Genomic DNA, 23,551 nt, shown 5'->3' on the forward strand with positions numbered 1-23,551 from the left:
CATCATGGGAATACTATGAATTGGTGTCACACACTGGGAAATAAGTTAGTCTATTGTCATGACCCATTTCCCTCACATAGTTCTTCTGTATATGAGAAAACATGATTCGCCTGCAAGATGTAGATCAGGTAAGCAAACTATTGGGATGGTGATGTTTTGGGAAATAAACACACACATTAAAAAAAAACAGACCAGATAGGAGATCTTAGTTCATGGTGTTTTATTGGAAAAACAAAATGTAAAGACTAGCATGTACAACTTGGAATGCAGATCAACTGAACTGAACAGAACAGTCGGACTGGGCCGGGCCTCGCCGCACCCACACACACATCCACACACTCTCACACACAAACACAAGATAGAAACGCCGCAAAGCACCGACCCCGTCCCCACTAATCTGAAAGTAACGCCCTGACGTCATGATACACGGGCAACATCTGAGGCAACACACCGGAGCTTATTTCCTAACAGCTGGGAAGAACCAAGATTTTGTCATATGCAAATCTCCAACCCTGCTAAAGGCAACATTGACTCCTTATGTTGCCTCAAAAATTGCTCTCATGTATCATCACCTTTAAAGCCCACCCAATCCCCTCCAGTCTAGAAGACACCCGCTGCCCAAGGGGCTCAAATCTACGCCCCGCCCCCGCATCCCCACTTCACCCCCCCCCCCCCAAAAAAGGTAAACACACAAAGAATAGAGCGAGTATCCTGACATGCCAGAAACATATAATCTAAAATGAGTTCTTTTTTTTTTTCCATTATTTCGCTGTAATGTTTTTCTTAAAAATATCTCTGTCATCGCTTAGTTCATTTAGATAAGCAAACTTGCAAAGGTTCCGCCGGTTCACTCACTCCCGTCCCGTCTGTCAGCCGACCCCCTCCCTCCTCTCTGTGGATCCCAGGCCCTCCTCGGGCCCGGCGGCAGCCTCTCTGCCGCCGGGCTCGCCGCTATAACCCGTCTAAAGCTGCATGCATGAAGAACAGACAAAGAAACAGGAAGGAATAGATGAAGAAATGCGATTGGCCAGCCCAAATAATCGTCATGACATCACGCAGATGGAACCAGGAAGCAGAGGAGCAGAGGCCAAAACGAGCCGGCCGCGGATAGGCTGCTCGGCTAACGAGTTGTGATCTGATTGGGCAGCTCAGCGTCGGGCGGGGTGGGGGGTGGGGGGCAGGGAATACGAGCCAGTACATGCAGATTCATTTAGGTGTTTTTTTTGTTTTGTTTTTTTTACAACCTTTTTTTTTTTAGCTTGTTTATATGGACAGATTTTCAGTTTTCCGACATTCAGTTTAAGATTTCTATACAGAAACAGTATGAATAAATGTAGATTTTTGCGATAAGAGGTAAGTGAAACATTTGACTGATTCTTTGTCTTTGAATGAGGGCCCACTTCATTTGGCGGTCATCATCTGCACAAATTCTGTAAAGACACACAAGGAGAAAAAAACAACAAAAAAACTATTAACTAACCAATCAATTCATCATTTTGGAAACAGTCAGTACAAACATTACTTTTTCACTATTTCTAGTTAACAGTAATCACAGTGATACTATCAACAAGTACTCAAAATTGAGCGCTCACATTTGTAGTGGAACATCATTATTATTGATCATTAGGCAAACAGACAGGAACAAGGCGTTCGCCATTATCTCTCTCACGCACGCAATTACCATGCAGCTCTAGTCTGTCATTGATGAGTGTTTGGCTGCTTACATAACAGTGTCCTGTTACACACAAACAGGAAGTAATTATATAATACTGATGATGGAAGAAAGGAGGTGTGTGTGTGCAGCTGCGTCTGTGCCTGTTTATCTATGCCTGCGACTGTCTGTGCTAATATTGTTAGTTGGGCTTTTTTTTTTTTTTTTTTTGCGATGTGAGATTCCAAATCTCCCGTACCTTCGTAGTTGACCTGACCATCTCCGTCAATGTCGGCTTCTCTGATCATTTCGTCCACCTCCTCGTCTGTTAGCTTCTCTCCCAGGTTGGTCATCACGTGACGCAGCTCTGCCGCGCTGATGTAACCGTTACCATCCTGGACACGTGAGACGAGTGGTCAGTTAAAAAAACACACACAATTCAGTCAGTCTCACAAAGAGTTTTATGTAGGGCTAGACCGATATGCTATCCCGAATTTGAGCTTTTTTTTTTAATACAAATGGGGTATTGGTCAGTCAGTATCATGAACCTCTGATATGATGCAGTTTGTTTGATTACATAGCCTATTTATTGTATAATTGATCAATACTACACCGGTTGTCTATGGGAAGCCATAACCTGAATGGATCCTAATGTGACATTTTGATTGGATTCCACACACGTATGCTTGTGAATGTTTATTATTATCAACATCGTCATCCTAGGTTTCACTGGAGTTTTAGTGTCCCATAATGTTCTAAATTATGTTTCAGAGACTTTTCCTCCCTGGGGAAAACACTCAGTACTTGGAATTTTTGGCATGAAAACGGCCAAATTTAAAGATATAGAATGTTGGCCCATCAGCTATCAATGGCTTCATTCCAAAAATACTGGATCAAATGTCAGACCCATATGAGTTCTGTTCACAGTTCCTCCCCCGGGAGGAATGTGACCCAGCTCCTAGGTTCCTTATCTTTTTCTTTGACAAGATAAACATTTCATTATGCAACAGAGTAATACACAGAGCTTCTTGCACACAAACACGCACGCACACACCAGGGCCTACCTTATCGAAGACCCTGAAGGCCTCCCTGATCTCCTCCTCACTGTCGGTGTCTTTCATCTTCCTCGCCATCATCGTCAAGAACTCTGGGAAGTCAATGGTCCCGTTACCTAGGAAGACAAAAGGTCAGAAAGCTTGAGAAAACTTGCAAACTACTGCCTGAATGTTTTAGAAACTCGGGGTGTCACAGTGAAAGCCTTCCCATCGTACCGTCGGCGTCCACCTCGTTTATCATGTCCTGGAGTTCAGCCTCGGTTGGGTTTTGACCCAGCGACCTCATGACGGTGCCCAGCTCCTTAGTGGTGATGGTGCCATCCCCGTCCTTATCAAACAGGGAGAAGGCCTCCTTGAACTCTGGACAGGCGGAGGAGAGCAAGGAAACGGAGAGATAGGGAGAGGTGGAGGGGGCGAAAAGAGGAGAATGTCAGCAACAGCACAAGACAAAACAACAAACAACAAAATTTTGGTTCCAGCTGCCGATGCATGGATCTATATAGAGAACAGCCTGTGTGTGAGGTTGTTCAAGCCTGTGTTCCAGTGTTGTTCATGTTGACTCGTACACATTTAAATCAATACAGAGAACTGCTGTCTGGGGGTCACCTTACCAGCAATCTGTTCTTCTGTTAGTTGGTCAGCCTAGAAAAAAGAGAGAAGAAGAGAGGGAGGGGAGGGGGAAGGAAGGGAGAGAGACAGAGAAAATCAATTTTTAAAGTCTGACAGCCGTTTATAGACCTTCAACTAGAGGTCGGGACCCAAATGGCCAGAATAGCGAACCGTTTTAATCAAATTGTGTCCCAGGATGATGGAGGACATTTCTCATTCACGTCCCAGCCTGGAGAGGGTCAAGACTCCCCTGCCCAGCTAACAGCCAATTGGCAAGAGCCGTCACACTTGTACTACAACCACAAATCAAACAGAGCAAACACCCAATACATCACGATAGCATGCTCTGCACTGTTCTCTGCTCTGTCCAGTGTGTACGGCGGTTAGCCATCTGAAATGCAGGTGTGAACAAGAGCCGCGACCACATGGCATCACAAAAACACCGATGCTCTTATGCTCTAGTTAACACCATCAATTTCATTGTGTGTGTGCGTTCAAGACTCTCCACCTGGAACTCCTCAAAGTGGATATCCGTCAGATCCGCCAACAGCTTCATTGCTTTCGGCTCTGGCGCTTTCGCCCCTCCTCCTCTTCCTCCTCCCCCATCGAGCCTCAACCCCCCACCTCCTCCTCCACCTCCTTTACGGTGCTTCAGTTCCACCCCGCCTCTTCCCGCCGTCACTCCCGCTTTGACGCTGAGGCCGTCCAGCGCACCGCGCACCATCACCAAGCCTTCGGCCAGGCACTCGGCCCGCTTGCCGTTCTGGGCGCCCTGCTTTCGGACCTCAGCCAGCTCGGCCCTGGTGCGCTGCAGGCAGTTCTTCAGGTCCTGCAGCTCTTTGACCAGGCCGTCCATGCGGCTGGACGACGAGTCCACCAGCATCTGGAGGAAGGTTTTGTAGTTCCTCTCCTGCTGCTGGATGAGCTCCTTGTAGAAGTACTGCTGCTCATCCAGGAGGTCGTAGACGGTGGACAGGCTCACCAGCTCGTCCTCCGCCGGGTACAGAGCCACTTTCTTAGGCAGCATGCTGGGGGAAAGACAGCAGGGATGGACGATGTCTTGGGATGGGAAGAATAGATGGACGGATAAATGATGGCCAGATGGAGGGAGATGGACGTCAGTCAGTCCCACTTGATGGGTAATTGATGGATAGAGGGATTGATGGACAGTTTCTGCTGTCTCTCTGAATGGGCGGGTAATGGATGGAAGGATAAACGGAGATAGGACTCAGTCACACTTGAGTAGATGGCAAAATTGATGGATTGAAGTCGCTTAGTCCTGGATGGGTAGATGGTTGGATGGATGCATGAAGGAGCAGACAGATGGATGGATAATGGTAAACTCGTCTTTCAGTCCTTCTGAGGTGAGTGATGGATGGATGACAGAAGTCTTCACTATCCCTCTGGAGTGTTAAAGCTCAGTGGATGAGCGATGACCTCGCTGGATGGATGATGTCTTGTGTCTTTCTCTTTCAGGATAGCTGGATGAGTGAAGTCGGTCCCTTTGTTGATGTTTGTCTGGCTATCTGTCCATCCATCTGTCTGTCTCTCAATAAATCTGTCTGCCTACCTGCCTAACTGTCCATATGTCTTTCTGTCCTTGTGTCTTGCAGCATTCTGAGTGTACGTGACCAGACGGCGTCCTTCCCTGGCTGCATCCGACTCCAACTGGGTGAGACTGCAGAGAGCCTTGCTTGCTGTGCCGTTGTGTGTGTGTGACAATGAGAGGCTTAGCTGTCTGTCCACCTCTTTGACAGATACACAGTCAGAATGGACGGACCGAGGGAGGGAGAGACAGATGGATGGATGGATGGATGGAGTGAAGTGTTCACCTCCTGCAGTAGTCCTGGTGGACAGTATTGAGTTATCAATAGAGGAAGAGCCTTCAACACAGTCTGATGGAGTGTCAGTGTGTGTCTGAGTGTGTGTCTGTGTGTGTGTCAGAGGCCAGGCCAGAGGAGGTCACACAAATGTGTGTGTCAGGTCAATTGATTTAAGGTGTGTGTGAGGAATAGTGTCCAGACCAGGGGAGGTCACAGGGTGTGCGTGTGTGTGTGAACCTGTGGCCTGTCATCTCATCGCTACAGTTGCAGCTCCCAGGGAGGATCGGTTGGCTGGTCATCTGACCTCCCAGAGAGCATCATGGGTCATGAACGCACACCCAATGGCCTCGCCTGGCTTGGCCACATTCTCCACACAGGCCTTACATCACATTCCCAAAATCTTGCCCTTTCCCCAGGAGTCTGCCTTGTTGAGTTCAGAGTCATCAGGATTTCCAAAATTTATAAGCAGATTGCTATGGGAAAAATGAGCCAAAATGGAAAATCACTTTTTCCAAAACTCAGTAGGACTGTCCTGCTCTCCTTACAAGTCTTGGCACATACAAGACAGTCCAAGAGTGCAGAAAAACACAGATCTTCAAGGTCCTGTCCTCCATAACATGCTGCTGCAAACAACAGCTGACAATGAACAGTAAATTCCCTAACACCATCATCACATCCCACACATCTCTTCTCAATTCTCTCCTTTCCTTTCTACACTTCATTTCAGGAGGTTGAGGTCCATGACATCTGACTGACTTGAATCTTTGAATGTATAGAAATCATCCATCAGAGAGTCTTGTCATCAAACTTAATCTGAAGGTTAAATCTTAGTGGCTGATGCAAGGAAATCCGTTTTAAATGTTATTCCAATTAAGCTATTGGCCAATAATTCTGCAGCATGTTAATAGCCCAAATATTGCTATTTGATCCAAACTGTATCTATATCCGTCTGACCCTAGAGAATTGAGGAGGAGAGGGAGGAGAGGTGAGGACTGCGGTCACAGATGAAATGTTTTAACTACAGGCCATTGGTACTGTCATGCAATACTAATGAGACTTTCAGTATATGGTTAATGGGGTGTGTGTGTGTGTGTGTGTGTGTGTGTGTATCAAGAAAGGAGAGACTGCGTTCTTGCATGTGTGTACTACTCTCTCTAGGGATGGTAACAAGCTGCTAACCTACTCTAATATCCAGGCCAAATTCCTCACAAGGTGCTGCAATGCCTGGCAATCCAGACCACGTCCCTGTGAGTGTGTGACTCTGTGTGTGTGTGTGAGCGCGCCCCTGTAGGCCGTGATAGAATTGAGGAATGAACAATGAAAAATGGAACATGAATAGAGTTGGGAGTTGTGTTAAATTGCATTGATTATGCCTCTGCTTTTCAATCTGAGTAATCACTGACTCTCATGATCTCTATTGGGGTAATTTTTATATGAGAACATGTTTCTTGGAAAGTAAAACCAACAATTCTATTTTTACGTTTTAATCAGTAGCCTATATTGTAGAATATAATTAGGAATATAACAAGTGGGCTGTCTAACTCCTGAGTAATCTCTTGACAGAAACCCCCCCTGACCAAATACAGTGCCGACAACCATTTGTGATACTTTTCTATTCAGTTAAAGGACAACCTTTGGTAAATCCATAAAAAATACTGCACTAATTGTATAATAAACAGTATATCAATGATGCACATTGCCTACCTAAGAAAGGAGAATCAACAGCAGAGAAAGGAGCAAATGTTTCATCATGGTTGAAACCTTTCTTGCATTACATTGCTTTTCTGCAAGTGCATTTAGCCAAAATGTAGAGCGTAGAGCTAAGCCAAACTGAAGAGTGCTTGTTTGTCAGTGCACAGACCGCCACAGTTCCGTCTACAGTTGAAAACGGAGCTGTGTGGACCTTAGCCATGTCATCACTTAACACACAATGAAACTCTTGATGTGACGCTCAGCAATCCTCGGCTATAGAGGCACGTATGCTCCTCTCAGGAGCCTTACGATGAGCACATCTGACTCATACTCTTATAAGCGGTAAGCGGAAGATGTGTGAAAACTGTGAGGCAACACAGAAGCCTCTTAAACTCCAGTGATTTAGTTACTACTTCCTGGAACCAATTTTGTCGCTAAAACATACTGGCAGGAATTGCATTATGTTGCCAGGCAACAGAGTCTAATTGAATATTCTACCAAGAGGCTTTGGGCTCTAACGAAGTCTCCAATGATGCAACAGCCTTTGGGTGGATACAATCAGGTAGCTACAGCAACCATAAAACAACCGTGTAGCTATGGTAACTAACCCACCAGGTGGCTTGGAAACCAACAAAACAGGAGCCTGTAAGGTGACAGAATGTCCAGGGGCAAAGGTTTTAAATCCATATGCAGTAGGGATGGGAACACTTAAATAGTCATTATTCTAACACTGGACATCCAACTAGTCCAGAAAAGAAACCCTACTCAGTTTAACCAAATATAACTTCAAATGTAATTAAATTCAACCAACATACGGAGTTGCCAGTCATAAAACACTAAATGTCTAATATTTATCACAATTAATAAAAATCTTCAATACATTTAATTTTGATAAGGGGATAAAATGAAGTCATTATCCATCGCCTGGGTTTCGGGCCTGCAACACCCAACTTGGGTTGACTCTGTGGTGCGAGCTACAAGCTACAAAGAAGAATGTTGCCATGACCATTTAAAAGTAGCCTAGTTCAGCAATGTTTCCATTTGCTGATAGATAGAAAATTTGATCATCTGCAGACTGCTGGAGCCAAACTGGCATTTAACCAACACAGACTGGCACTCACCCAATCTACAGGTGCTATAGAAACCCTATGAAACTCCGACATATTAATGTAGGCAACTTCCTCCAAAAGCTATAAGCTACAGAACAAGACTCCGATCTGTGAGCTGGGAGCTGACACTGTGGACTCATTTTTTAAACCAAACCAGATTTCACAGTTGTGCTGACAGTTCTGAACCAGAACTGGGAGAGAGCCATGAAAAGTTCATGCTGGTTAACTGTTCAAGATCACAGGAGGAACACCGGCGTTTTCTGTGGTGGAGTATTTTCCCTTCAATCTCAGGCTTATCGTGGTCAAGATAGACAGATGAAACGGAACAAACTGTACGGAGGGCGTTTTGTTTCTTTCGACATGCATTAACGAGAACACACAACTCATCAACATCCTCATTAACAGAGAATGGTCATGATTCAATTAAACAACCAAAGCCATGTTCAAATTCTGGTCTTAGCACTAACATTACGTTATGCAGGGTATGCTGAGGCAATGTGACCAAAAATCAAATTTTGCGCAAGGAGATTTAGTATTGGTTATTCATGCTCTATAACAATGATTTCCAGCTAACTCCAGACTACAAACTGGCGTTACTAGCCTAGATACTGTAACGGTGTATGGGCATAACTTTATCCCACATAACGGCGTATCTTGTCTTCTGAGATGTAACATTAGCTGTGAGGCTAACATTAGCCGGTAACTGGCCCGCCATAACCAATACCAATTATGTGGCCATCTGTAACTAGTATTGCACACATTCCGTGTGGATTAACATCCAGTATAATTTCACTGCTGGACGCTATGCGATGTTTATATGCAATAAGCCTCTCACCGGCAGCGACAAGCCAGGCTAATGTGACTAACGTTAGCCGCCGCACTGTGTTAACAGCTAGTTAGCTAGCTATCGGAACGGTGCAATGAGTCCATTCCATACACAGCCTCTGCAACGGAGGCGGCAAGATATTTCGCCAAAACGAATATCCGGGCGAGTCTGAAGCATCCATGCCTTACATACAATCAATTCAATACATTTCAAAGTCGTACATATTCCCAAACGTGGCTGATAAAATACTCACCATGTCTGTTTTGGCGCTGGAAACGTTGGTTTGCTAACGCTAAGGGGAGAGGAAATGGACGGTTGCCACTGAACAGCACGGATGGTTGGAGGAGGGCAGAGAGGGCGAACCACCGCTGTATGGCTCACTGTATTCCTCCGCACTGAGGGAGAAGTCGCTCACTCACTTCCGCATTCTCTCCCCTCCTCTCTCTCTCTCTCTCTCTCTCTCTCTCTCTCTCTCGCGCGCGCGCACACACACACGCACGCACGTACACAATATGACCCTGTTACCTGAAAATACACATTTTTGAGCTTTTCATGTTTGAGCTAGTTAAGTTTCTCCTTAGTTCTCCACTTTTTGCTTATCTATGTAAAGAAAACAGTCCTTCACGCTTCTCTCCATTTAGACTGGGAAGCAGAGATGAGTATATAGCTCTACTGGCGGATAATTTTTAGAGGTATAGAAAAGGTTGACATGAAAAAAAAAAAGCTTCAGTTAATCAGTCAATCAATCAAACTAACTGTTGCTCATTTAGAGAGATCTCACTAATTTTCTCTAAAAAACCTATCTAGTCAAATGGGTGAGATAGAAGATGCTTGGAGTACAGCTGTACATCAGACTGGGTACAATTACATAATATAATATAATAAATGAATACAATTCAGTTGCAGTCTGATCAATATTTGTGAGCATGAACATCTCTTTTCTAAAGTCTTGAATTGCCCCCATTTGAGCATTAGTAGGATTTTGGCTTTGGGAGACAGTTTCTCATAAATATTGATTGCACTGTCCTAGTCCATGGAAAAGCACATGTGCATTTTTAAATTGAGTGGTGTTCCTTTTTAAACTGACATTCATAGACTTTCCTTTGACTGTCTCCACCCTCAGGCAGTCACTGTATTGTCGTGTGTGTGGCAACACGTCTCATCCACCTGGCACCAAATCATAAAGTCTGCAAGCCTCTTGGCCAAGGGCTGCTGTTACACCTGGCATCAAAATCACAATGCAGGCAGATGGTGTCAGAGTAATAATACACCAAATAACTGTAATCTGACTCTGGTTTTTCCTAACTACGTCCATAGACTTCTAACCTTACATGTGTAAGGATTCCTAAAACGTAATTGATTTGTGTTCATAGTGGTGGTTGTTTGCCTCATGGTGATTACTGACTATAGTTTACCCACTATGTTATTTAACACTATATCACTGTTTAGGTCAGATTGTAAACTCTAGTATTTAAATAAAAAGGTGAGTAAACTGAATTTAGTTGGCTTTACTCCTGTCTGCATTTGTGTTTGAATGTGTCTTGCATATCATGACATCACCATACAGGTGGCTGTCAGGCCTGCATATACCTATCTGTGCTTTGCAGCGCGGTAATACAGAAACACTGGCGGACTATTTTGTACTACACTGACTTATATGTAGGCGGAAGGATACGTTGTAAATATCGCGGCTGACGGTGCTGGGGAAGTTGCGGTTTTATTTTTGAGAGACGGTTTCTGATTGGACAGCGAAGACCTGCAATATTCTGCACACTGTACAGAGGCCGCTGATTGGCCAGGCCGGATCTGCAATGCGCCAAACCACGGCGCGATGTTAGCGAGTGGACGGATACATCGCCACCAGATTTATGTGATCATCTTAACGTTGTGAGTAATGTACTGACCGGCAGGCTCTACCGGGTGATTGACAGGCGGGTTGCCAAAATACAGTCAGCGTCCTGCTGCATGCTAGACTTAAAATACGAACAAAACTTTATTTACGGCAGAGAGAGACAGAGATAAAACAATCTAGATAAGTAACCCGTCTGCGTTACTGTGTTGTGAATGGGAAAATGTAATCTTAAATTAGAGGTGAGGGTTTAAACAAGAAAATGTGTTATAACCGAGATTTTCCTTAATTTTACAATAAAATCTCATCTATGCTATGGGTGAAGATTGGTTTGCACTGTCTCTGCTCTTGGATTTCCCTGAACCAAAGTTATTCTCAACTCCAGCAGATACACAGCAGTCTTCATCATCATCATCATCATCATGGAGTCAAAACGTACCAGTCTCCTATTCCAGGGGTCCTGAAACTCCCAAATGCCCATTAGAGAATACCAGTGTTCATAGCATGATGAAAAAACATAGTTGAATTTTATTTACTTTCGTTTCAGATGAAGCAGTGCTTTTCCAAATGCCTGTTTATTTGAGGGTCATCTCCCAACTGTTTGCATTCTGTTAGAAAGTTTGTATATCCTGATTTATCCCTTTCCTTTTTGTTTGTCACTTATCTCAGTATTAACATTTATTGATCCGTTTCCTTTGATGTTAATGTTGGTTGCTTTTCATATAATAAAGAAAAACATGTCATTAAGTTCTATAATATAATGACATTTCATCTGTTTAAAGCTCTTCAAACTGACACAATGTAAAAATCTACAAGCTACAATACAAGCAACACCCAGATGAAAATCACAGTTTTATTGACAATGTCAAATACTAATACAGCACTAGTGGTTTAGTGTGAAAATAAAGCGTTTTCAGTAGAGAAGCTGGCTCCTTGCCTGGATTCAGACAAGCTCACTGCAACTTCACTGTTCAATACTGCAGCTGTGTGTGTGTGTGTGTGTGTGTGTGTGTGTGTGTAAGCATCTGAGTTTATGCGTCTTTGTGTATGTGTGTGTGTGTGTGTCCTGTCCTTGCCATCCAGTGTGTCAGACGGTAGGTGGGCATGCTACCAATAAAGCGGACACAAAAGTTAGCTCTTGAGTGAGATGAGGATGAGTGTGCGTGTGTTTGTGTGCTCAGTCCTCCAGCAGTATATCCAGCTCTTCTAAAGGCAGTCTGAGCCGTAGTTCCTTCTCTGTCATCAGATCTACAAACTCCTGCAAATGCTCAGGGAACAGCTGCACCGCGTCCATGTACAGACCCTGGTCACACACACACACACACAAATGCAGATGTAGGCATACGCACAGGTATGAATGCAAATACACATTCATCCATGCATTCAGACACACCCGCACAGCCAGACACAAACACACAGAGAGAGAGAGAGAGAGAGAGAATTAATTTACTGCAGAATTAAAAAATGCAGCGGAAGGGGATAAACGGTGATAATCTGATAGGAAAGCTCTCAGTGAAAGCTGTGCGTCTCACCTTGGCCCAGGGAATATTCTGTAAAGCCTTGTAGAAGATCCCTCTGGCCTTATCCACGTTCCCTCCTGACACCTACAAACACACACATACACACATATCAGAACATACACACACACACACATATAAAACCTCACTGACAGCCAGTATTTGTGCACCCAAATGTGGATATTTTACAAAGTGAGTCTATCTAGGCTGAGCTTATTGTGTGTGAGAGAGTTCTTGTACTTCTATCAAGCAAAATGGTCCACTTTGCTTGACTGAACAGAGGGTGAACGATTCTGAGTCTGTCTCTTACAATTCAGCAGTCAAGAGGGGTCAGCTGGGCTTTTAACATTGTTGAAATCTAATTAAATTATGACTGGAAAGGTTATTGTACAGAGGTAGGATTTGACAGTCTGATGCAAAATGAAAGTCTTAGTCCATTGTAAGTGGGACATTGACAGAGATGATTAGACCTGCCATCACTTGCTAATTAGCGTAATTGGGAAGTTACTGTGGTATTCAATGCTTTCAAAGCCAACTTGCCAAAATTAACCCCCATTTAGCCGAAATTAATTTTAGCCCACAACTTCTGAATTTTTAGTGCAAATAATGTATCACTACCTGTCTAGTTTGTTTGCAAATCCTGCTGTTTCTCTTCTCACATCCTCTTCTTCTACCCTGCTCTACTATTTCATTTGTTGTTTTATGTTGACTGTAAAGCACTTTGAGCTGCAATGTTTTTGTCTGAAAGTTTGTGGAGACAAGCAGAGTCTGTGAAAAAAGTGAAGGCTGCTGAGCAGGGATTTGTCTAACTTGATGTCAGTCAAGCTTGTAACCATGGCAGTATGAGTGTGATTGGATGAATGAGTATGAATGTTCCCCAATTTGTCATTTTCCCCTCATATTCATCATATGATCAACTGAAAGGCAAGCAGCGATCGACTGGTCATGGGTAGGAAATGAAGCGTGTCCTCACGTGTAGTAAAACTGTGTGTGTGTGTGTGTTTCCTGTCTTACCAGGAAGTGCATGTACATCCTCCAAAGTAACGGACAGTGAGCACCCATCTCTGTTGCTATGGCGCTTTCAAACAGGCCCCGGATACGGTTGCTAAGGCCATTCTCAGGCAGGACGGGCAGGGCAGCGTCATGGCAACCAGACCTACAGAGACAGGAAGGAGCCACATTCTAGTAATAATGACAAACTCAGAACTTAACTGTGAATTTGGTCTGATTATTTTTAACCAGCACAGTTCTTCTGCTATTTTACAATTTTTAATACATCATAGGAATTTTGATACAGATTGATATTTGTGTTGGTATTCAATTAACTTTTCACTATTCATTTCAAATAAAACCAAAACCAAAAAGAATAGCTTTCCTATAAGTCATTTTGTGATCATAATTCTTAAAATGACATTGGCAGGACACAACTACTTTCTGGATTTTTGGTTTGTGGTTGACATTGCAATGTTTGGTTTTGCTGTAAAACATGAACTCAAATGCATCATCACTAAGTAGATGTGTGTTAAGTGTGAAAAAGCTGATCAGGAGCGGCCAAAGTCTACAGATCACAGCATGATGACAACTTTAAATGAGTTTGAGAGTTGAACATTTCCAAGTCGTTGCTGATCCGACATGCATGCAGCATAACCCTGTATCTACCCATCATCCTTTCTGCTCCTACCTTTGAGCAGCGTCCACCAGCTGCTTCCTCTGTTGCTCGGCAACAATGGCAAAGAGGCGTGGCACCACGCTGCTGTCGCCCCTGGTTACGGAGTGAAAAAAGCGGCGTGCCCGGCCAGCACTGTGGTAACGCTTCTCCACCTGAAAAACAGTTCGCATGAAGGACGTCACGGCCAAAATAAACAGGTACAACAAGTACAGGTTCTGTACGGTATGGATGGAAACGGCAGGGAGGGACGCAACTGGAGAGGCAGACACCATATATGGAGACGCCACATTAACAGCAATGTGAAAATTGCTGTTAATGGTTTTCTCAATTGCTGTAAAACATGAAGTTTGATAGCATCTGATCTACAGGAGTGAATCTTGACAGACTGACAGACCGGATTTTAACTCTCAATGGTAAAAATAAAAGTGAACTGAATTTTGGTAAATGACCTGAGTCTTACCTGTATGTAAATGCTCCAGAGGGGGGCGCTGCTGGACCAGACGGAGAGGGCAGAGGTCAGCGTCTGTCTCAGCGTCGCCAGGGGAAACACACTGACGCTGGTATGGTATCTTACCAACGCCGTGTGCTGCACTGCTAACGCCTCGCACTCGCAAGCTAGCCCGTTAGCATAGAGCCTGCTAGCATGGCTGGAGTCAGTTGTGGTGCCGTTTGCGTCGACGCTAGCGAGGTTTGCTTTCTCGCTAATGTTTGGCTGCTGGTCGAGCGTTGGCGCGCGGTGCAGCCCCTCCAGTCTGTCTTTAGCATGGCTGTAGACCACGTTAGCGGCGTGGACGCCCATGGTGAGGTACTGGAACAGAGCGTAGCAGCCCACCAGACCTCTCAGCCTCAGCCGCTCTCCTACCAAGTCTTCTTGACCTGATGGTGAAGTGAGGTGATGAGCAATGAGATTAAATAATACTCTATAATAGATTCAACTCAGATTGCATGATCAGATTAATTATGATATCATGGTATAATTACCATAAAGAAACAAGACCAGGGCTGAGACAATGTTGCTACTGCCCCATTTTACCATCTGCTATTACCAGAAACTCTGAACGCTTTAGCTCTGTTTGTGCTGGAAGAACAGCGCCCTCTTCCTGTTTTGTGCTGTAAAGCAATGTTCCTTTGTGCCATAAAGCAATGAAGCAGTTTTCCCACAAAATCGGACATGGTGTCACACAATGTAAAATGCAGAGTAGAGGCTGGTAAAGGTTGCCAAACTTCTGTCGGACGGTCTTGTTTGTTTATGGTAATCATACTAATGTCTAAACATTATTGTGCTAATGATTTATTAATATTAAAATGCTACAGTTAGTACTTTTGTTCACATCCAGACAGATGAAAGCACACAGAAGTTGCTGATAAAATGTACCTTTTCTGTTGGCCTGAGAGTTGTGGAGGTCTTGGTCTAGGGCAGACAGGCTGGCTGTCACAGCCTGTTCATACGACCTCCTGGCTTTTAGGATGGAGACTGAGGAGAGGGACTGGGAGGAGGATGAAGAGGAGGATGAGGAGGCGCCTTCTGCTAGCCTGGTTAGCACACACACCGCAGGGGAGGCGGTCGCTTCGGTCTGTCCTCCGCTCCCTCCCTCCCTCCCTCCGTCCTCCACCTCTAGCTGGGCCCACAGCAGACAGAGCTCGCAGAGGGCGGGGCTACTCAGCCCTTTGGCTCCTCCCATCCCCGTCGCCGTGGAGAACACCTTGCGAGCGTCGTCGACGTTCCCCAGCAGCCACTCCAGATGGCCGTATTCCCGCCACAGCTCTAGCGACGAGCGGTTGTCGGGTTCTTTGAGCAGCCGCTTGGCCACCCGCTTGCTGCTCTTGCCCTGAGAGCGGAGGCGCTTCTTGCTGCTGCCGCGCAAGCAGCGCAGGACCTGACACACACACACACACAAATGCAGACACATTCATTGGCGGTGACGAGAGAAGACCATTTTATCAGTCAAACTGACCCGAAACCAAGCTGACCCCACTGCTTTTTCTCCAAGTCTTAACATACTTGCTTCATCCCAGTTGTGAAAACATTTAACCTAAACCAGACTTGAGTATGTCAAGAATCGGTCCAAGCCTTGTGAAAACTTGTGGAACCTGCAGGTTTGGAGAGTTTCAATAATTCTTATACAACAAATATTAGTAACTCAAAGCTCCATGATATTCCAGGAATTCCATGACCAGTGGGAACTCTTAATGTTTTCTACTATTCTGTCCTCTTTTCCCATCCCAAGCTTCTTGTCATCTCTCCCAGTCTGAAATTGCAAGACAGCTGGACAGTCAGACAGACAGGCTCCTACCTTGAGTTTCTCGTACTGCATCCAGCTGAGTGACAGGACAGCTCGGTGGCGGGCGGGCAGGAGCGGCTGGACCATACTGAGGACGTTGGTGACAAACCCCTCCCCCTGCTTCCCCAGCCCCGCCCACTTCCTGGCTCCCTGGAGAGTGGTCATGTGACCCACCGAGTTGACCCCGGGGTCAGGTAGGCCGTGGGAGGTCAAGGGCCGCTGGAGGTCATTACCTGGGAAATGACACGAGTGAGAACGGTGACTTCCTTCACCCTGATTACATGCTTCAAGTTGATTATATTGAAGGCAGTTGCTTAATATCGGTTGCATTACGGTGATTATTTACAAAGATTTCATGTATATTTCTATTTTATTTTGGGCAGTTTTACAAGTATGGTATGGTGGTGAACAATCAATGTTTGATTATGCCAACTTCAGTAATGGAAGGGGTGCACAGAGAAAAGGAGAGGATGTGAATGTCTCATTATTATTATTATTATGATTATTATTGTTATTATTAGATGCAGAAAGACAAATTCCAATGACCTTGAGTAAATTTGTGATAAATTCTACTTTCTTATGAATCATGTTTACCCTGAGTGAGCAGGGAAAGGTCCTCCAGCAGCAGGCCGGGCTGACAGGGGGCAGCAGAGAGCAAGGAGTCCACAGGCAGACCCAGGAATGACAAGAAGTGGAGGAGAAGACGGAGACGGAGGTCTGGCGTTGACAGACAAATTAGAGATGGACCAATGTCATCAAACAACACCTAGAAAAGGAAGGAGAGACAGAGAGAGAGAGAGAGAGAGACGGGGGTTAAACAAAGTTGTCACAAAGAAAGAAGGGAAGTTATTCATTCTATCGGGTTGTGCATTGAGCTCCAAACTAATTTGCACAAAGACACATTGCATTACTGTCTTCTTCTCCCTCCCTCCCTCCATCTGTCGCTCCACCCACCCAGTACCTGTCTGTCTGGGTCGTCACAGTCCTCCTCTGACTGGCCCTTGACCTTGTCGGGCCTCCAGGGCAGCCACTGAGCTGCTTCGCGGGACGACTCCACATGCAGCCAGATTGTCCATCTGGGCTGGCTCCGATCCTTCACCTCCTCCCCCTCCTCTTCCTCCTCGTCTTCCTCCTCTGAAGACACATACAAACACACACTCAGCTCAGTTTCCCGATGGAGTGCTGTGGGAGGATTTTACTGAACAGTCTGTAAAACCTGCAGTGAAACCTGCCTCACCCTGCCTTAAGGAGCTGCAAACCCACCTAGAAGAATTTCATTAGTCTGGCTTTCAATGGAGAGTTTTAGTGTCCCATGATGGTCTAAATGCTGTTTCAGAGGCTTTTCCACCCTGACAAGAATACAGTTCTACAGGACACATGGTATACTTTGTTAGTCTTTTTCAAAAAGTTAACTTTTTGAGATACCAGGTTTTTATCCAACAGAAGCGGTAAGAGAGGATTTAACACGTTCAGTGAGACTATGTGTGTGTGTGTGTGTGTGTGTGTGTGTTACCTGCATTAGGCTGTAGCCACCCTCCTCTCTCCTGCTGGAGCATCCAGGCTTTCCAACCTCTGGCCCCCGCCTCGCCAACCCTCGCCTCCCCGCTGTCCCAGAACGGCTCAAAGAACTCCACCTGTAGGCACACACACATACACACACAATTAAAGTTAGGTTTAGGTTGTAATGATGTAGTGGTGAGGGTTAAGATTATAGTTTAGGGAATAAATGTGGTCAGTGAAGGTCCTCACAAATATAGTAATGCAAACGTGTGTGTGTGTGTGTGTGTGTGTGTGTGTGTACCTGCTGCCTGGTGGACAGTCCTTGTACACTGTCAGGTTTATAGAATGTGAAGTCGATCAGAGCCTGAAACAGAGACACCGCCTTCTCTGACTGACCACACTGACGCAGGAAGTGACACTGCTGGTTGAAGATATCTGGACAGAAAGAGAAGAAGAACAGGCAATCAGAAAACCAAAATATTCAGCGTACAGCATGACATCGCTGGATAAATCAAGGTTAAAGAAATCTCTGTTACCCAGCATGTCCTCCTCAGTCCCTGGCAGGGCAGGATGAGACACCATTCCGCCGTCGTGCACTGCACTGAGCGTGCTCAGACACTTCCCGTAGGCTGAGTTGACCTTCGACACAGTGAAGGTGCTGAAGTAGCTCTGGGTGAACAACAGGTACTCCCTCCACAAGGGGGCGCTGTTTGGGTGGAGGAACACCTGAGACGGAACAGATCAAACACAACAAGAGTTAGCCGCTTTGGAACATTGCCCTCTCAAGTGTTGCTGTCATTTCGGGGCTTTCGGATTCTATCTGGATCCACGCTTTTTTCACCTATGGTGACGTGCGTTATCCTCATGTCACAAAGCCATAAAATGAAAAATCCATCAGAATCCACCTCAACAGATAAAGAAATGCATAACAGAGGAACCCTCGAAAGCAAAAACAGTCAATATTAGCATTGGACATGATATATTCAAATTTCAGTCTATATCATGAAATAGTCATAAAAGTGTATGGTAATACAAAAAAGTAATGGAATGGGATAAAAAAAAAAAAAAGTCTAGGAATCCCATTCATAAATATTTGTGAAAAGTGCAGAATTCATACATATTCATTAATCACTTCATATAATTCATATATATATATTCATATAATTCAAACAACAAACTCAACAAACAACAAATTCTCACAACAGTCATGCTCATTAATGACTAGTGGATTCTGTCCAATACAATAGCTACTTGTGTGTCCATGTGACATTTGTTTACAAGCTCTGGTTGACTTGTAATTGGGCAGTATGAACCTATATGAGCCAAATACAACAATGCAACAAAGTAAACTGTTTCACTCTGGTTCTGACCAATGAAACCAAACTGCAGGTGTGATCCTACCCTGAGTGTGCAGCGCTGCACTTTGAGCGACGAATGGAAACATATAAAAACTCTCTCGACTGACCAGTTTCTTCCATTCTTTAGCCAGGGCCGAGGGTTCCCAGAGCTCCTGGCAGATCCTGAGTCTCTCCAGCAGCAGGGCGATGCAGCCGGGGTTGGCGGCCACGGCGCGCTCCGCGATACTCAGCTTCTTCTCCAGCACCGCCCGGTAGGAGGACTTCCGACACTCGAGCCAATCGCCCTGCTGCTCCTCCTCGCCTCCAAACGCTGCCGCACTCTGCTCATCCTGGGGAGGGAGGGAGGGACTTCATTTTATTTGAAATGAATTTATCATTCCCTACACTTGACTACAGGTATTTCCTTGTAGGCAATGTACGTCAGGAAGGCAGAGACATCAAGGTCCATCGTTAAACCCCAATTTTCCAAGTAGTATTTAGCACCTGAAAGCTGCGGTGAATGGTATTTTCAAGGAGGAAGCTTGTATCTATTATTTCCCTCATATGACATGAATGCAGCATAACTATGCCGCTCGATAAAATTGTGCTACAGTTGTCAGGAAAATGGAAAATGTTTCTCTTTCAACAGGGGTACTGAAAACTTTTGACATGCAGGGTGAAGGGACAAAATATAAATCTTTTGGACGGTGATTATTCAAATAATTAAAACAGACAACAGCATATGAATTCATAGCTTACTGCTACTAGAGTAAAGGAGAGTCAAGTAAATTAAAGCAGAGGTGAACACAGTAGAAAAACATCTAGAATCTCCCTACCTGGTATCGTATGAATTCGATCCAAAGTTGAGGGTCTTCTGGCTGTTCTCTTAGCCGCCTGTTGAACTCTTCGGTCCTCCTGACCAGAAGGGCGGCGCTCTGCCCCGTCTGTGTCTCCTGCTTCTGGCCGTCCGTCCGCTCCTGCTGTCCCTTCCCCTGCAGCCAGAGGGCGGTGGAGGCGTCGTACACACCGAGGGGGTTCACCGACGATGTCTGCACTTTCTCACCTGGGTAGACGCGTAGAAGGTTCGAAGTTAGGCGAGAGGATTAAAAGGGGATAAGATGAAGTTATGTACCAGAGACGTTATGGACCAACTGGTGGTCAAGTGTGTGTGTTTCTATGACTCAAGTGAGTAGTGCGTCCCCGCTTTAGAAAAATAAGGTTAAGTTGGTCTCTTACCCGTCCTGCCCTCCCCCTGCTCGCCACCCAGAGGTAGGAAAGAGGTGGGGCTGATGATGTCAGCGCACTCTGGAATCCTGGGTAATGACGGCACGGGGGGCTCAGACCGCAGCAGGTGGCGACTGGCTGAAGAGAAGTATCGGTCCGCTCCTCTCTTCTTGTCCCCGCCTTTCTTCTTCTTGTTTGGCTCGGACTCATCCCAGCTGATTTCCTGGTTGCGAGGGTCCAGGCCCAAGGCTGAGCTGCCTTTCCTCCTGTATCTGGAACACAAACACACACACACACACACACACACACACACACACACACACAAGCATGAGGAGGAGTCAGTATATAAGAAAAGCGGTTGAAAGACAAACTGCTTGCATGTGTGTGAGTTACTTCCCTAGAGAGAGAGAAAGAGAGAGAGAGACTGTGTGTGTGTTACCTGGCTATGTCTCCTCTGTACAGGGACTTGTATGTCCAGTTGGCTGGGTCTGGTTTTTGGTCCACACAGAATGGCTGCTCTGTGGTAGACTGGACGTCATCCAACCAGGAGAAACGACTGGCTAACGGAGCCGGGGTACTAAAGGCATGGCGACACACACACACAACCAATCAGACATACAGAGTACAATTAAGCCAGTGCTACAGTGTGTGAGAGTAGGCGTCAAAATGCGCATGATGTAAACATGGTGTGTGTGTGTGTGTGTGTGTGTGTGTGTGTGTACCTATCCGCCTCCTGCTCCCTTCTGAGGTCACTGGGGTAGACGGTTTCAGAGTCTGACCCACTGCTGTCCGAAGACCTCCCACTCCTTTTCTTGTGCTTCTTCTTCTTCTTCCTCTTCTTCTCTTTCTTTTTTCTCTTCTTTTTGGATGGCACATCACCCTCTTCCTCACCTTCCTCCTCCTTAGAGCTCGCCTCCCTGCCTTGACTGAGGATTAGAGGGTTGAGTCAATGTTCAGAAGAGTCACAGATTCAACAAGCGGACAAGGGACCAGCACAGAAAACGCAGCAGTTACCGAAGGCGGTGTTGAGAAATGCAATGCTTTGTACCTTGATTCCTTTTCGTTGTGCCTCTCACTGGTCTTCTCTAAAGCCCGGTGGTGAAGAGAGAGGGCATCATCAGACCGAAAACTTTTATTGGTCAGCCAGTCTAATTCTGACAGCAGAGGGTGCAAAAAGAGTGTGTGTTAATCAATAATCACAAAGAGGGTTTAGGGTGCATGTTATACATGATCACTGAGTAACTGCCTGATACGATATAGCAGGGATAACTAAGAGTATACTAGACCACTAGTTACCCTACTAACCTCCATACTTGACTATGGGAGTAACAGGCATATCAATAGCAAATTATTGGGAGTTAAAATACAAAACAAATACAAAACAATCTCTCATGGACGGCTCATATTACAGATCTTTCTAAAAGAGTGATGAAAATGGCAGGAATGGTTGGACGAATTGCAAAGTTTTTATCTAAAGACATTCTAAAGGTAATATCTCATAGTCTAATCTATAGTCACATTAATTATTGCTGTGCAGTGTGGGGCAATGCAGCTCAGAGAGATATGAGGAGACTGCAGATCACACTTAACAAGGCAGCAAGAATGGTCTTAAGGTGTGGGTTTGAAAAGGAGTGAGTGAACTACATATTACAATGGGATGGCCCACAGTAGTAGAGCATGTGAGACAACATTCTATAGTACTAATTTCAAAAATTCAAAAGTTTAAAAAGCCAGTTAGTATTAAGGACAAACTGCTATTAGTACGTGATAAACATCAAGTTAACATAAGAAAAAGAGATAAAAATCATTATGTACTACCAAAAATAAAAACTGAAATGGGAAGACGGACTTTTATTTTCAGAACTGTTAAATTATGGAATTCATTACAATAACTCACTCAAGAACAGTACGGCGGTTGGATTGTTGATTGCAAGATTTCAAGATTTAAATGTAGTTATCATCACACTATTGTATTGCACTGTCAGTAGGTTTGTAGAGTGAACACATGTAGATTAATATGTGTATATATGTAGGTCCATACGGGATAAGTGTCAATGTATGTAGGTTATATGTGTCATGCATGTATGTATATGATATATGTGTGTCAACAATTATGTGTTGTATAATATGAATTATAGTATGCTTAAATGTTTTTAATGTGGACTCTTGGAAGATTAGCCAATAGGCTAAAAGAGATCCAAATAAAAATCAAATCAAATCAAATAGCAAAGATTGAAATTTCATTGAACCAAGAGTTGCTTGGTCTGTTGGACGTATGCCGACTGGATCAGACTAATTTATCCTACTAACTGGTCTTATTTTTTTTCTATCAGGTAATGTTATGCGCCTTTGCCGATAAACAAGGCAACATTAAATTAAATTTCTCTCTATACGAGAGAGAATAGAACTATCAGGGCTACTTCAACGCCTGCTTTGCCTGCCGTAGCAGTCGTAGTAGTAGTAGTAATCTATGATATTCAACACAAAGTAATGGATTTTATCACTGTGCTACTACAGACGCTGGGGCTAATTACGCCGATAGGATATTGGCATCATATATGAGCAGAGAACAGGCCAAAGGTGTATATCCTGGCTTTCTGAAGGCATAACACTGAATTAAAACTCACTAAGAGATAAGCAACATGTCTTTCGTTCAACTTCAACGACGGGCTGCCGTTAGGTTAGCCGAGGCTAGCTAGCTAGAGTTTTGGCAAGGTTTGTCGGTTTTCAGTGACAATATTCACGAAATGAGACTGAAAGCAGCAGAAAGCGGATAATAAAACGTATGTCATATGAAAGAATGATCACCTTTAGACGAATCATCGACTTTGTTACTTGTTACTCCCGCAAAAGCTGGAAACAGAGCCATATTGATATGTAGCATGTAAACAGTCGCAGCAATATGACGTCACTGACAGCTACTCTGGGCGTGTACATGTGTTTCTAACTGAATTGGATAATCTTATGATTTAAAAAAACGATTGATTGAAAACAAAAAAGTAAACTGCTGCTCAGTCGTTTGAATGAATTCAGGAACGAAAATCCTCTATCGAATAGATCCTATATTTTATCTTGGTTGTTTTAATTTAATTTAATACTATTTTAGTGTATGCCATTTAATTTTATATTATATTCATTTATTTTAATATTTATTTGCTCAATTTCTTCATTTGATATATATATGTTTATGTATATCTTTATATACTGTATGATATATATAAATCTTTTTTGTTATATTACAGGTAATAGTATTTTTTTTTTTCTTTACTTTTTGGAATTGTAAATTTGTTGTACTGTAATAGGCTATGATGCTGTTAACATTCATAAGCTAAATAAAGTTTAAAAAAAAGAAAGAAAAAAGGCTGCATTCATGTCCCAAGCGTAAGATGGTAGATACCTGCTTCGTTG

At 44.4% G+C, this 23,551-nt stretch overlaps 2 protein-coding genes across 2 annotated transcripts; both read right to left on the bottom strand.

The window, feature by feature from the left end:
* Positions 1–203: 203 nt before the first annotated feature.
* LOC139916776 (calmodulin-1) lies at positions 204–9,145 on the bottom strand. Its single transcript, XM_071905767.2, has 6 exons — positions 9,019–9,145; positions 3,318–3,348; positions 2,923–3,066; positions 2,716–2,822; positions 1,911–2,046; positions 204–1,430 (listed from the first exon to the last, which is right to left on the bottom strand). Exons 1-6 carry the CDS (start codon positions 9,019–9,021, stop codon positions 1,402–1,404), a joined length of 450 nt encoding a protein of 149 aa, XP_071761868.1. The 5' UTR covers positions 9,022–9,145; the 3' UTR covers positions 204–1,401.
* A 2,308-nt stretch (positions 9,146–11,453) lies between these two features.
* nrde2 (NRDE-2, necessary for RNA interference, domain containing) lies at positions 11,454–23,046 on the bottom strand. Its single transcript, XM_071905766.2, has 19 exons — positions 22,952–23,046; positions 21,192–21,297; positions 20,866–21,069; positions 20,583–20,720; positions 20,156–20,415; positions 19,756–19,982; positions 19,048–19,269; positions 18,119–18,308; positions 17,884–18,017; positions 17,596–17,716; positions 17,044–17,216; positions 16,677–16,848; positions 16,095–16,315; positions 15,176–15,677; positions 14,261–14,676; positions 13,813–13,952; positions 13,146–13,287; positions 12,147–12,218; positions 11,454–11,917 (listed from the first exon to the last, which is right to left on the bottom strand). Exons 1-19 carry the CDS (start codon positions 23,025–23,027, stop codon positions 11,792–11,794), a joined length of 3,642 nt encoding a protein of 1,213 aa, XP_071761867.2. The 5' UTR covers positions 23,028–23,046; the 3' UTR covers positions 11,454–11,791.
* Positions 23,047–23,551: the final 505 nt, after the last annotated feature.

Source organism: Centroberyx gerrardi, chromosome 17 (assembly GCF_048128805.1).
Source record: "Centroberyx gerrardi isolate f3 chromosome 17, fCenGer3.hap1.cur.20231027, whole genome shotgun sequence".
Classification (NCBI taxonomy): domain Eukaryota; kingdom Metazoa; phylum Chordata; class Actinopteri; order Beryciformes; family Berycidae; genus Centroberyx; species Centroberyx gerrardi.

What these genes read in the sequence shown, in the direction of transcription:
- LOC139916776 (XM_071905767.2), bottom strand. An exon ending in AACAGAAGAACAGATTGCTG is followed by an intron (nt 3,067 to 3,317) that starts GTAAGGTGACCC and finishes CCGCCTGTCCAG; the next exon opens with AGTTCAAGGAGGCCTTCTCC. An exon ending in AAACGAGGTGGACGCCGACG is followed by an intron (nt 2,823 to 2,922) that starts GTACGATGGGAA and finishes TTGTCTTCCTAG; the next exon opens with GTAACGGGACCATTGACTTC.
- nrde2 (XM_071905766.2), bottom strand. Translation starts at nt 23,027, where the DNA reads ATGCTACATATCAATATGGCTCTGTTTCCAGCTTTTGCGGGAGTAACA. An exon ending in CTAAAGAATGGAAGAAACTG is followed by an intron (nt 18,309 to 19,047) that starts GTCAGTCGAGAG and finishes GTTCCGTCTCAG; the next exon opens with GTGTTCCTCCACCCAAACAG. An exon ending in TCTGGAGCATTTACATACAG is followed by an intron (nt 13,953 to 14,260) that starts GTAAGACTCAGG and finishes ACTGTTTTTCAG; the next exon opens with GTGGAGAAGCGTTACCACAG.